Genomic DNA, 15,062 nt, shown 5'->3' on the forward strand with positions numbered 1-15,062 from the left:
GATAGTTCACTGTAAGTTAAATCGTAGTTATACGTAAATTTTATTTGTGAGCGGTATACATAATTGTGTTGCACACTTTTTATAACTCAAGATATTGAAAGTTCACTTCCATTTCACCTTGAATGTCATTTATAATGTATCACTTTTCCAACATTTTTATCTTATTTAATATAGAAAAATGTGTACCTTGTTGTTTTATTGTTAAAAACTGGTCTCCATTATTTTAATTTCCATTTTCCACATATTTATTTTGTATAATAAGCCATTTTTTCTTTTCCATTTTTATTTTCCCATTTCCCATTAAGAACACCATAAAAGATTTTTTTGGAAAAATATTTTGTTATATTTCGTTTGTATTTTTTTCTAATTGTCAACTATGTTTTTTTTTCAATTAAACTTAACCCTATAATACAATTTAAAATTTTACTTAAAATCTAAGAAAAAAATAAAAGTTGTATTTACAAAACAAATTAACATTAGAAGGAGAAATAAGAAAGAAAAAATCTAACACTTCCCTTGTTTTGAGCAAATACAATTTTTAAACAATTTTCTTTAGAGAAAAATTGTTCTTTGCAAATTCGTTGAGAAAAAAAATTGAAAAATAATAATTAACTAATGACGAAATTAGGACTATTGCATCGACGATAGAACGAATGAACGAACTCAACGTACGATTTTATGAGTCGAGCATAAAAATTCGCCGGAATCCATAGTAGAAGGAAGAGGAGAATTTTCGTAGTAAAGATGTGTAGAGGTGATGAAGTAGACCGCTGCAATAATCCCAGATGCCTTTGGTGGAGAACTTATAACTATATCACAAGCATTGATGATGATGAAGGAGGAGTAATAGGGGGTTTTAGTGAAGAAGTCCAAGCTCCTTTTTTTATCACATGATTTTGTTTTTGCCTTTGAGTACCAAACAAGCAAACCCTTTGGTGGTGGTGATGTGTTTTTGTGTGTGCGCCTGGTTGTTGCGTCCAAACACTATTTCAGTGTTTTGCCGTCGGCTTTTCGGTTTTCCCAGTTGCTTTCACAAATTCCAATCACTGTTTGTTGGTTTAACGTGAACGCTTGGTTCTGCTGCTTAGAGGAAGTCAGGGGGACAATTCTTCCCTGCTATGCTACTGGCAGACAGACATCTCAAATGCCGCCGCTTTCACTGGCCATTAGAATACGCTTCCATGCCAATTCCTTGGCAAGACGTAGTACGTGAAGTGCAATGACGAGTTCTTTCGCCATCGTAACTTCTCAGTAAGGGCGCCAGACAGTTTTTTGTTGGCTGGAGGCATTCTTTAGCTTGGTGGCAGCAGGCAAAGTGGTTTCGGGTGAGGTGGATTGGCGAGAGTGTTGGGAGGATGATTCGTGATAGTAGGGCTTCATGGCGGAGGGAGCTTTCAAGTCACAACGTTGGCGATTGAGGGGTTGTACGGGCGAAGAACGGGCTGAGTCAACGGATTTATCCAAATCTTCAGTGGAACCATTAAGGCTGGGTACTTGGGGACGCAAGATGGGTACAAAGGCAGATTTGACAACATCAATTTGTTCATCATCCGAATCGGCATCGGAACCAGATTGTTCATGCAAGGAGTTGCTTTCCACGGAGGTATTCAATTTGTTGTGCAAGGCTTGGTGGGTTGGTGATGATGATGAGGGCCTTGAGGAAGCAGGGCTAATGTGAGCTGGGCTAATGTGTTCGGTGGAAGAGTGGGATCCCAAAGAAGTGTTGTGCATGTGGGATGGACGACCACCACGTAGAGCGGCCAAGTTATAGGGATGGAAGGCATGGGCATGAGCGGGTTTTTGGTGGGCATGCAACAAATCTGGATGACCAGCAGCAGCGGCGGCGGCAGCAGCTGCCACAGGATTGAAAGGGAATTGAGGCATACTATAGGTGGATCCAGGTGGCGATGGAATCATGCTGGTGGCTGGGATGGCATTGACACCGGATGGTGGTGGTGTAATTTGGCTGGGCAAGCGGTATTCAGTTGGTGATCCGGCGGCGGCTTGAGGTGGTGGCACCACAGTTTGGCCATTGGGCAAAGAGGGTGAAGTCTTGGCCAAGGCAGGGTGATGGACAGCAGCGGCGGCTGCTTGATGGCGGAAGTAATCAGCATAGCCGTAGGTCATATAGGCGGCATCCAACCATGCTGGGTTCAACATGAATGGATTGAAAGCGCCAGGATGAGGATATCCATAGCCTAAAAAGAAAAGAAGAAAAACAAATCATAAGTATAAGTTGGTCAAGGAAATAATAATAAGAAACAAAAAAGTGATAAATGAATGGAACTTAAAAAGCCGCCAAATGTAGAAGAACTTCGACAGAACACTTCTTGCGGCATTATTTTTTTTCATAAAAAACAAAAAAGATAAAAAACTAAAAACTTACTTTGCTTACTTCTTGGCTCCCGGGGTCCATCAACGGTAACCTTAATGGCTTTGGTGTATGAGGCAATCTGCACGGGATAGGTGGCAATGGTGATGGTAAGGCTGAATGATTTACCACGTCCAGAACGGCCAACAAATCTCAAGTCATTGAATTTGGCAACTTGGTTCTTCATGATGGCTGTGGCATTTCTCAATTCACCGCAGTAGTTTTCATCATTACCGCACTTGATGGTGACCAAGGTACCATCTGGAACATCATCCAAGGCAATAACCTTAAAGGCACCAGGCAATGATTTGTTGGAACGCCAGTGGTTGGGCAAAGCACTGCAGAGAATGGATGGTGAACCAGTTTGGGCCAATTCACCGTGGTATTCTTGCAACATTTCGTGGAGACTGGCAAACATGTCGGTCATTGAGCTGGGCATTTTGGCGGCATTAGAGGTGTTATCGGGTGTTGAAGAACCAGTGGAACTGGCCGAATTGGCGCGGTTGTTATTGGAGTTGTTGTTTGAGGGCAAAGCCTGGGCGGGGGCAGCAACCATGGTGGGACCAGCAGGCAAATGCATTTTGTTGTAGTTGTTGTTAAAAATGTACGTTCGAAAAAATAATAAGTAATCCAAGTGTTTGTGGTGTTGCGAGCGAGCGGTAATCCAAGTAAGGCGCGCGTTTAGATCTTTACACTTCGACTATCGTTTCAAGACTGTTTTCAAATTTTCTTACACTGTTACACAGATTCACTTTTATGAGATTTTTCTTTCTCTTCTTCTTTTCTATTTTTTGTTCTTTAAATTGTGCGTGTTCGTTTTGTAAGGAAAATGCTGTTATTCCGTTTAAATTTATTTTCTCGTAAGTCGTTTCGTTTGTATGGGTGAGTGTGTGTGCGGTTGTTTTTGTTATTATTTTCAAAAAGGAAAATCGAAATGGTTTTTCTTTTTTCGGTTTTGAGTGTGTGTTGTTAGCACGTTGAAGTCGCTGAGTGAACTGACTCTCTGCTACGATCATCAGCAGTATTTGAAGTAAAATTGTGAATCGCTTTATGGGTCGTCAGGCACCAACACAGCGACAGGCATTTGTTCTTGCATACCCTTGTTGGTTGGTTAGCGAACGACCCCTTGTGCCATACAGGGGTTCACACACACAGGCCATTAAGGGTGCACAGGCAAACACACACACACAGTCATGGGAAGGCGGCCGTATAACCAAAAGCAGGTATCAAGCAACCACCATTGCCACAACAACAACCACACAACAACAGCAGCAGCAGTAGTAGTACGAGAGAAAAAAAAATCGAAATTTCCCATTTTTCCATTGTGGTATATATACGACACCAACAAATATAACAACAACAATGGCAATAAAACAATAACAGCAACAACAACACCGTAACATTAACAAGGCAACGAAGGGAAAATAGCATTTTTTTCGTACACACAACAAGAGCCACAAAAGTGGAAGCAACAGCAACAACAACAACTCAAACAAAAAACCTCAACAGCAAGCCAAAAAACTCCTCTTTTGAGAACTTCACACAAAGTTGAAAAAACAACGGCAAAGTAGAAGAAAACTCAGCCAAAGGAAAAAAAGCAAAACAACACTTGGAGCCTGGAAAAATTCCTCGTGTTTTTCCGCGCTACTCCAATTCTCCACCATTTGTTTTTTATTTCTCGCTCCTGGCGGCGGAGTAGAAATCCACTACAAATGAGCAAAATTGTTTTGCTATGTGTTTTTTTACTCGCTTCACTCATCAATTTCAATTGGGTTGGGGAGGTTGCTTGTTTCCGTTCCATCACCATAACACATAGCCAAAGCCCAGGTCATCCGTTAAAAAACTGAACATTTTTATGGTTTTCTGCTCGCATATGTGGGTGTGTTGTTGTTGTCGTCGTTTTTTATGAATAATTTAAAAAAAGCTTACAACACATTTCTCTTATGCTCTCCTCTTTCGCTCTTTGCGAGCATAAAACATAACTTTGTATGAGATTCTGTGTTTTTTTTTTTTCAAGGCATAAATTTCCCAATGTAAATTCTTTGGTCAGCTGTGGTAGCTGCTTTGGTTTTGACCCGTGAAAATATTAAATGGTGGTGGGAAATGTTAAGTTTGATTTGTTAACACTTTGCAACAATATTTTTCGAGAAATAATATTACGGAACGGAAGTTATTCAAGTTAATGGGAAAGATCCTCTGAAAAGAGCAATGTTGGGAATTGCTGAAGGAAAATATTAGAGTTTTGTGGGGATACATCCCGCATTAAGAGCCTTCGTTTTATAAATATCCTATGATCTTCGAGATCAAACCCGTTAAATAAGTTTAAAAACTACTCCAGCAATCCTATGGCACCTCTAATCAGTTCATTTCAAACACATATGTATGTACATACATACATATATTCAAAATTATAAAACCTCAGACCATTCTAAAACCAAAGTAATTGTCAAAAGCAATTGATTTTCCTTCAATTTAGACATGTCGTTGTTTGCTCAGAAACTATTCTTTCAAAAATATTATCGGGAACCGATAGAACAGCAAATAGTAAAATATCAAAAGGAATATAGTTTGTAGTCAGATTGAAACTTTTAAACAAAAATTGTATACTATGGTTAAGGAGTTCAAGTTCGAACCAGATGATTATAAAAATGATAACTAAAAAATAATAGATGGATCAAAGATAATACCTTATACATTTTATAAATATCTAAACTGTAAATTTGTACCTTCTCATTGCCAGGATGCTTTTAAGTCAAGAACAAATATCCCTTATAAAGAAAGAAAGAGGTGATTTACTGTGGTTAAATGCTAATAAACATAGAAATGCAGATGAAGAACAATATTTACTGTGTAACATGGGAGAAAAAGACATAATACACAACTTTATTGCACGATGTTTTATACTAAGAAGTTTTAGCTTAAAATATTTAAATTAAAATGATGTTATTAGTATGATATGAAAATAAGGAAACATTAAATTGAAAATGAAAAAAATCAATATATTGTAATCGATATGAGGACGGTAGTGAGAAATTTTTAGTTCGAATACCGTCTCCATTTTTTTTAACTATCGGTTATAAGGAAGAGATGATGGCTATAACTGTTGGTATGAAATTCGCCAAATACTATTATCGAGATATTCGGTTATCGGAATTTAGACCAGGCTCGGTTCTAGGTAGCAAATCAGCGTAACGCTTGCATCCACAATAGTGTCACAAGGAAAGCCATTCCTGTATAACTTGCTGAGGTAAGTCTACCGGAAAGTGTGACGTATATATTTTTTCGAATTTTCTAAGGCCTATAGGCTCTTGACAAAAGGTAAAATGATAGAAGATTAGTAGATTATATCCATTAGTCTAATCCAAGAATGTACCCCGGAAGATTTCTATGGTGATGAAACTTATAACAGGACATCAAGATTGTATCTAAGAAGATCTCAAACAATATACGAAATCCTGAAGGTATCATTCTCAAACCTAATATGCAGATGGTTTCAAAGATATCTTCCTTCATATCTTATTTTGTTGCTGTGTCGATTATCGTCAGTGTTGAAAACTCAGGCACTACAAAAAGGAATTCCTTTGAAATCGGGTAAAATAATACTATCAGAAAGCTAATGCCCAAATATATCAATAGGGTTGCAATTTATTGGTTCATATTTTTCATATGGACAAGAACATGAAAAAGAGGCCACATAGATGCTTTATATCAAGAAGACTCCTTCCCATCTCCTTTCGTCGACTCATCTGTTTAATGCTTTTATGACTAATTTTAGATAGTTTATACTTTTCTATCTTTTGAATATCACAAAATTTAGAACTTTTTTACCTTTAATACGTTATATACGACACTTACAACTTTTAGACAGTTGAAACCCTCAAAAATGGTTGGCGTGATTTCTTCTTCGGCCACATCTAATTTTTCAGAATTCCAGCATTGTGGAAGACCTTGCACCAATTATTAAGAACATCTAGGAAAAAGGGACTTTTCCAAGTGGCTCGAATGATGTAATAGTCGTAGTTATGCAAACAAAATATATCTATACAGGATGTTACACAGTTTTGATCTGCCCTAATAGCTTTTCATAGAACGAGCCAGCAATAGTTCAGGTGTTGGTCACATCCACACAGTACGTATTATTATAGAGTAGCATATCGAATTCGAACGAGCTTTTGATTATCTAGACTAACAGTTTAGGATGTTCTGAATTGCAAGGATAACCGATATAAGATCAAAATCCCATTTATTTCGTACAGGCACATCTCCTACTTTGTTTCAAGCAGCTGAACTGGAGAAAAAACAACGAGGTACAGTCGCTAGTCCACGGATGACTTTTTTACACTGACAAAATCTGCCTCATTGTCTTCGCCTTTTTTAAATATCACAGAAGTTAGAGCGACTGTAACCAAATGCGAATTAAGCAGGGCTGAAGAATATTATATTAGAATATTATATTTTCTTATTATATCCGACACAACTATGTGATAAGCGTAATATATATTGGTTTTTGGCTCAAAAATTTGTAACACATCGAAACAATGCACAGTGGTGGCACTTACATGGGAAAGTGAGACAAAAATACTTCTAGATACTATATCGAAGTGCAATTTTTTATCACATAACATATGACATAAAAATACTCTAACAAAAATATTGCAGTCCTAGAAACAAGTTTCCGAGTGGTTCCCATATAACGAATAAACCAGATTTTAATTATATTACTGTTACGAACACATTATTTAAATTCTTATTGTATTATTGGTCCCTGATTTATATTCTACTCATATGATTTATGTCTCGATTTATTTAACCCACTTAAAGCCACTGGACGTTTAAACCCCACAAAAAATGGTTGCAAAAATTGACGTAAAACTCTGGTATTTTCTCATATTTTTGTGTGGTATTTAGCATTTTGTTATAGTATTGTCTGTTGTCTATCATTCCAAGCTTATAAAGCTTTATTCGGTACATGCATTTCGAAATCGACTTTTTTGTAATTTTCTACTTTTGACGAAAAAATTAAATATGCGTTAAAAATTTTAACATAAATGTTACATTCATTTAAAGTCGGGGATTTAGGAATATATGTTAGGAATATAGTAAGAGTATTTTCTTCATCAAAAACAAGAGATTTTCATATTACACTTCCAAAATTTCGTCATTTTTTAAAGAAGGCCCGATTACAGGAAAAATTTACGCTTTAGAGAAATAAAAATATTTTTTTAAATATTTTTTTAAAAAGCCTCAAAACTATAATTTTCATATAAAAATTTTAAATTTTCACGAAAAAACTCTCGGCGCTAAGTGGGTTAGCAGAGGTTAACCAAATATTCAAACCGAATAAGTTTTAATTATGAACTCAGAGTTCAGAACACCACATAATAAAAAATGTGATATCTGTCCACTTTTGAGCACAGCCTCCATATAGGGCTACCACCAATTTTTTTGGTACTTTAATCACATTTTTTCTGCAGAATTGCCTGCAATCATGTATTTTTGGTTCTCCGTGTGGGTAGTACCTCCTTAAATTGTTTAATACAGATCCACGTTTATGCGTGGTCCAACATTGGGATGTCCAAAAAAAAGAAAAATTATTTATTACAGTGAATTCGCCCAAAAATATTCCCAAAAATTAAATTCACCACCTAGAAACCACCTAGAATGAAGATTAGGAATGTACAAAATCAGTCAACTTAAGTTAAGACATGAATAATATTCCATTCTTTCAGAAATTCGCTTATAATCAAACCATTTTTCCCCATTTTTAAATTATTTTTTTTTCGAAAATAAGTCATGTTTGTAAGTCTTCTTCTCATTAAGAACCGCGAGATATGGAGAAAACATGTTGAGTTTCGAATAATTTGGAATGTTTAGAACCGATCTGCATCTCCAAAATCTAAAAATGATGACATAAACTTTTTGATTTTTGTCGTTGGGCGCATCCACTGTGCAGATCTTCACAATATTTTTGGCAGAGATGAGATCCTAGAAAGCAAGAAACTTATTAATTTTGGTGATGGTCGGATAATATCCTGGCGTGGGAACGGTAAAGAACTTCTATGGGGAAATATTCAACATTTTATTATAACGCGAACATCTCCGCTTCTATATTCCAAAAAAAGTCCGACAAAGTAGAAAATCTAATCTTTACAGTTTTGTAAAATTGGCCCTTGGCGAACAATGCCAAATCTTTTCCACTAATAAACTAGTTGTTTTAAAATATTAAAACAACAACAATGGGATAAGGCCAGACTATTTTGAAAAAACAAAAGTGCAAACGCTATCCCAATAAAAAACGTCACAATGTTTCTAGTTTTTATTTTTTATTTTTAAAGTAAGCCCGCTTAATCACATATTTATTGTTTTCAAATTTTAAAAACAACAAGTTTTTAAAGTGGGTGTAGTTAAAATTGATTTACTTTAGGGAAGGGCAGAGAATACTAGTTTCGTCCAACGCCACTTGGACTCATCAGTTCTCTTAGTTCTTTGCATTGAAGCAAAGAACTCTTCCCCAATTTTATGACGACCAGAGCTCAAGAATAAACGTAATCGATGAATTCGTTTAAATGCGAATTCATCAAAAACATTTAAAAAATCTCGTAGCCGCATATGTAAACCAAGTAACTACTTCCCACTGTTATGCGTCTCCACAATGCAGAGAATCATCATAACTATGTTGATAGTTTGTCGAAAATTGAAAAATAGTTTGGCGTAGGTCTTAAACAACGGAGATGTCGCAATATTCGAAATCCATCCTATTTTCCAGGTTTGATTGGGGGCATTTCAACAAAATTTTCCAATATTAACCTGAGACCATCTGAGCTTTTAATTGCTTCCAATTATGTTCCCAAAAGGGCTCAAATAATACAAATATATATAAAAAAACCCTTGGCTATGCCAATTTCCCATACGTTGAAATTTATTTCCATATTCCAGGGAAAAGTAATAGTCGTCTGAGATTTAAATTAATATCAATTGGTGTTTATGGTGAAATATCAGAGTTATATCATTTTTAACCTATACCATTTTTAATATTTTGACATTTTTATTTTATTGAGAAATATCTCTGCTTATATTTGGTGTATTAAAACATGCATTCTGCCAATCATGAAGACCAGATGAGCTTTAAATCTTTACCAAGTAGGTTATCGGCTGTGGTTACACGTAAGACATATAGCAAAAGCAGTCAAGCTGTCTTAATATCCAATTTTTTACTTTTATTGTAATCGAAATTCTAACGATAAAAATACAATAATTATGTTATACAGCTTTTTGATCATTAACTTAAATTTACTTACTTTTAGCTTTCTATAGCATGTTCCATTAATACCCAGCAAAATGTTCGATGCAAAATATGTTATTCAATCATGGGTGCAAGTGAGCTAGAATGTCATCTTTTTAGCATCTTCATCGATGAATTTTATATGAGCGTTTCTCTCCATTCATTCCCCAAAAGATGATATTCACATGTCATTTTCACCAATGCTTGGCATGTCATTTTCACCAATGCTTTGGAATGTCATTTTCAGCAACGCTTTGAAATGACATTATCATTACGACGAGAGTTTTAACAACGTTGGTTGTGATTTCGAGTCTCCGACAACATCAACCCTATTGTAAATAATTAATCTAATATATTTAGAAAAATAGTATAAATAAAAACGCAAAATGCATCTCTATTGGATCGATGGAATGGGTTCAAATGCTGATGAAAAGATCGGATATTTCACGACTTCCTTTGCATTGCTTCAAATGCTAATGAAAAGATCGGATCTTTCACGACTTCGTTTGAACCATGGAATCACGTCATCGCATGGAACCCCTTCCTTCAAATTTTGCTGGGTATTATCCGTATTCAGTGATGCCAGATTTGCCGATTTATCGGCATTTTGACGATTTTTAGTCCAAAAAATAGAAATGCCGATTTGCCGATTTTTACCCCTAAAATGCCGATTTTTAGTTTTTGTATGAAAATTGTGGTTGCTAGAACTAATTTGGTACAATAACAAAGACAACTATATCGTCAAGAGTAGTTTGATTAACAGTTTGAATTTTCTTGATTACCAAAACGTGTACTTCAGTATATACGTCAAGGAAATTGTTCAAAAAACGAAATTGTCGAAAAGTGGGTTAGTGGAAATAATAAAAAACTGCACAAACTTTTACATTGAACTTTGTGGTCAGATTTGGAAGCGGTTTAATTTGGAAAATAAATTTAAGTGCCTAGCTTCAATAAATCAAAATTTTATAATAAATGGCACAGAAGATTAATTTTTCGACATTATAAAGGAATACGAATGCTTTATAAACATAAAGGAAAAGCAAGAATCACGCGAACTTTCACGTTTAAATTACATACTTCATATGTATATGGTAAAACCATTTAAATTCATACATATTTTGAATTAATTGTTTTGTTGTACTTAAAATGTTATTTTTTAAACTTATGCTTATTACATAAAGCGATAATTTGAACTGAAATAAATGTTTTTTAATTTGCCGATTTTTTGCCGATTTTGAAAATTTTCTGCCGATTTTGCCGATTTTGGCACCCGAAAAGTGCCGATTTTCGACCAAACTTATCTGGCATCCCTGTCCGTATTATGTAAAAACCAGGACTTCACAGTACATACATATTTTGTATAGTTTAGAAAATAATTAGTAATAGTATATAAAATATACAGCATCAAGTCCTTTAACCAAATTTGTGGGGATCCACATTTTGCTGTTGTTTTTGTTTTCTTTAATTTTAAACATTTTATCGTGTATTAAATATTTTTGTTTTGTTATAAACATTACCTCTAGCGTTCATTTCGCCCAATCTCATAGGTTGATCGGTTAAAAACAGTTTTATGTAATCCTGTCACATTTTCCACTATATCAAAAAATAGACGTAATTTTTTTATAATTACAATTTAGGCATTGATTTGCTGTATATGCCCCTCGTTCATTTGTCTGTGAAAACCTATCAATATAAAAAACTGAACAATTTAAAAATATTGTTGAGAATATTCTTCAACACTCCATCAATACTGCTCTTGCGCCGGATTATAGTCGAGATATCCTATTAATAGTTTCTCTCCATTCATTCCATTATGACAAGATTTTTAATCTCTGACTAATCACAATGATTAGCTGCAGATTAAATTCATAGATAGACGGAATGCTTTTCACATTTTGGATCACGCCATCACTTCCTTCCTTAATCGCCAAGTGCAGGTTCAGAGATTAATATTGCCCAACGATTACAAATCCATGTAACATGCGTGGATTAATAAACTTAATCTCAAGGATTAAACAGATTAAAATGGACTCTAGGCTACAAATCTTAATTCGATCCAGCGGAAGAGATAAACACAATATTTTGATAATATTTTTAATAATTCCAGGCTAGAGAAGGAGAAGAATTTAATAATTATCTTCTAAGGATAATCAACCACATGATGCCAAACAGATTAAAATGGACTCTAGGCTACAAATCTTAATTCGATCCAGCGGAAGAGATAAACACAATATTTTGATAATATTTTTATTAATTCCAGCCTAGAAAAGGGGAAGAATTAAGAAGAATTTAATAATTATCTTCCGCTTCAACAACAATTAGTTAAACATCGAAATACTATTGCCTGGACGAGAGAGAGAATGTCCATACGCGCGCGAGCAATGTCGCGTGACGCGTTTTAAGGTGCACAGTAGGAGTTATCTTTAATAGCATACAAATGACAACAACAATAGTTTTTATCCAACTGTTTCACAAGACACCAAAGGAATGGTGTCCAAAACTATGTAGATACAACTAGGACTTTCGAAAAAGGTTCCTTTAATATTTTTATCAAATTAACATTTGCCGCACCATTCACTCTCATTTAGTGGTGCTATATTACTTGTCCTTTTCTATCATTTAAGGAAAGGCAAAGGACTTGGCAAAAGCCAGAGGAGAATTTCTCAGAAAATATTTTAACACAATACTACATTTGCATTGTTTCCGGAGTTTAGGAAAGAAGACATGGCATGGTATTTTTGTTGTTGGCCAAAAGTAGCAGCAGCAGTCATATAAACGGCAGCTCTTACAAACGATCGTACGAACGTTCGTTCGTTCGTCTTGAGTAGGAGTACGTTATTTACAGGAGCAATTTTCACGCTTGTCTTCAATTTTCATTCATTGCCGCCTGCTGCTCATCATGGGTCATCATGTTGAACACAGCGTCGGCGCAGCAGCAGCATTCGATTTTTTTGTTCCTTATGATTTTTGGTGTCTTGAAGTCGTACTAAGCAGTTACTGCTGAGCTCTGGCCGTGTGAGCATCGATCGTTTGTTCGTTCGTACGCACGCTAGAAACGGCATAAAAATATCAGTGCTTCGGAGATGTGTGTCCATTTTTCGTGTGCAACGTCTGGACATCATGCCGTTTAGCTGTGTTGTAATTATCAGCTTGTTAGAGCTGTAAACGAGCGTATAATTTTCGTTTCGTATGCCATAGATTTTTCCAAATTGAGTTTAGATTTTTGTGTGTCCCCCGTCAAATGAGGAAATTATGAAAAATGTAAACAAATAAATGTGCATTCATTGGCTGTTGTTTGTTGCTTCTTAAAGGAGAATTAAAGAAGGAAGAAGGAATTAAAGAAGTGTGGATGGTTTTTGGAAGGTTTGACAAAAAATAAGGCGCGTGCTTGTGGAGAATTTTGGATTCTAGAAGAAAATATTATTATGATCTGGAAAGTGTTTTTAAGAATTTAATTATTTATTTTATTTGATTCCTACACAACCAGATTAGAATCTTATAAATTAGAGTGCTGAATTAAAACGTGAAAATGCAGAATGGCAGAAAGGAAATAAATTTCCAATACATTTACAGAGTATGGAACTAATATTGAAAATTAAACTCTGACTCATCTGATATTGAGATGGTATTACATGGTCTGAGAACTGTTCCCTGTAAAAATATCTCTAGAATGATATTACCTCCTCTGCAGCTTTTATGCCTGTAGTGCGATTCAAAACAAAAAAAAAACATTGTTCCACAACATCCCATACGGGACAAGGGAGACTTCTCTCATATCAATGAGTGCACCCCGATTCATATTTAGCTCAATGATATGGGACCTACTGTTTATCGCCGAGTCCGAACGGCGTGTCTTAAGACACCACTTGTGGAGAAGTTTTTAAGGCTGAAATACTCAGGAAATGTCGCCAACATTACTGAGGGGTATTTTGCCACCGTTGAAAAATGTATGATGTTGCTTGGCCGAGGAATCAAACCCCCGACCTTCTGCGTGCATACCATTGCACCACGGTGGCGATTCTTTAACTCAATTTTTGAGTTACGGACAACTGTCGGTAAAATTAAAATGATTATAATTTGGGTGTTACCGAAGTCCTACCGATATCAATAGTATTGTCAACATTTATTTGAACTTTTCATACATAATTTTGCGTTTACCGATTTTTGTCGGGAACCCAAAAAATGAGTTGAAGAATCGCACTGCTGGGATATATGTATTTCCAAAGGCGATTTGCTTAAGAATTGATCGGTCATTGTTCAAGGACTTTGTCATCAACTCTCACATGGAAGACTCGATCCTTGAAAATTCTTGCCATCGTTCGATAATTTTGTTCGTCAAAGCTAAACAATTGTATTTTTTTATCAAGTTCGTTTATACTTTAAAGCTGCAAAGTCATAATAGATGTTAGGTACTCTTGTGACGACTCGCCGTATCCAGCCAATGTTTATTTTACATTATCATGATGTCGATCATGGAGCGACGGAATATAATGTGAAACGTGAACACATTATCACGGCTTATTGGCTGCTATACCTATTTCAACAATTCTGTAACTTTCTTCCTCATTTGCTGGGATAGTAGGGATTAAATATAGAGCTTCCCCACGGGTTCTTTCTCAGACTTCTCATAGAATCCCCCCATGAATTCTTTTGAGAAAAATCTTCAGCGAAAGGCTCCTTAGGCATATAAGTCAGTCGGTAGTCATTACAGTGTTTCGGATGAGTTTTCTTTGGAAGAGTTATAAAACATGATCTCTGCTAGTCATGCGGTTATGCTCCAGTCTCTCCTCCAATGAAATAAAATATTTCGGCAAATAATCAATCATAAATTTCAATATAATTAAAATTAAAAGTGGTGAACAACAAACTCTTCTGTACTCTATCTATCCTGCCAGGATTTTTGGCACTGTTCGTATACAAGACATGTCCGGCCTTCTGCTATCCTGCGGATTTTAGTCTTTTGTCATTTTTGCGATTGTATTCTGGGCCTTCCTCAGAATCTGCTGATCATTTAAGATATTATAAGCTTCAATGGCTGCACCATAACTTTCTGGCCTAAAAATGAAAACGCGAATATTTACCATCAAAAATAGTTTGCTGGTCACTGGACACTACCAGCATGATTTATACACTTTTTCATGCGCTCAAACCAATTGCTGAAGCACTTTTTCCACTCAGAGCGTGGCACCTACAAAACATGGCTTTTGAACGCTTCAACAGTATCTTCTAGAGACGAAAACCACGTTGACCACACATTTTTTTTTGGTGTGCGGGAATGAAATGAAGCCGCTCGGTCCCAAGGCAGGGCTATACGGCGGATGGCCCATCCGGCCCGGTCAGAAAAGCGCTGGTTTGAATAGATGTGTGAGAGCTTTTGACAGTGTGTTAGTAAGGTTGTAAGCACGCAAG

At 35.9% G+C, this 15,062-nt stretch overlaps 1 protein-coding gene across 2 annotated transcripts; it reads right to left on the reverse strand.

Annotated features, from left to right (window-relative positions):
• Window positions 1–319: 319 nt before the first annotated feature.
• On the reverse strand, window positions 320–3,428 carry run (segmentation protein runt). Of its 2 annotated transcripts, none has more exons than XM_073973435.1 (2): window positions 2,387–3,428; window positions 320–2,198 (listed from the first exon to the last, which is right to left on the reverse strand). In XM_073973435.1, exons 1-2 carry the CDS (start codon window positions 2,949–2,951, stop codon window positions 1,249–1,251), a joined length of 1,515 nt encoding a protein of 504 aa, XP_073829536.1. In that variant the 5' UTR covers window positions 2,952–3,428; the 3' UTR covers window positions 320–1,248. The 2 variants fall into 2 exon arrangements, with proteins under 2 accessions (XP_073829536.1, XP_073829537.1); XM_073973436.1 differs by having other exon boundaries at window positions 2,396–3,391.
• Between the last annotated feature and the right edge of the window lie 11,634 nt (window positions 3,429–15,062).

Source organism: Musca autumnalis, unplaced genomic scaffold (genome assembly GCF_047663935.1).
Source record: "Musca autumnalis isolate F117 unplaced genomic scaffold, ASM4766393v1 scaffold_3, whole genome shotgun sequence".
Lineage (NCBI taxonomy): Eukaryota > Metazoa > Arthropoda > Insecta > Diptera > Muscidae > Musca > Musca autumnalis.

Bases quoted from the DNA above. Each gene is read 5' to 3' on its own strand.
- run (XM_073973435.1), bottom strand. From the start codon at position 2,951: ATGCATTTGCCTGCTGGTCCCACCATGGTTGCTGCCCCCGCCCAGGCT. The intron at 2,199-2,386 runs GTAAGTTTTTAG...TTTTCTTTTTAG, and splicing joins GGAGCCAAGAAGTAAGCAAA to GCTATGGATATCCTCATCCT.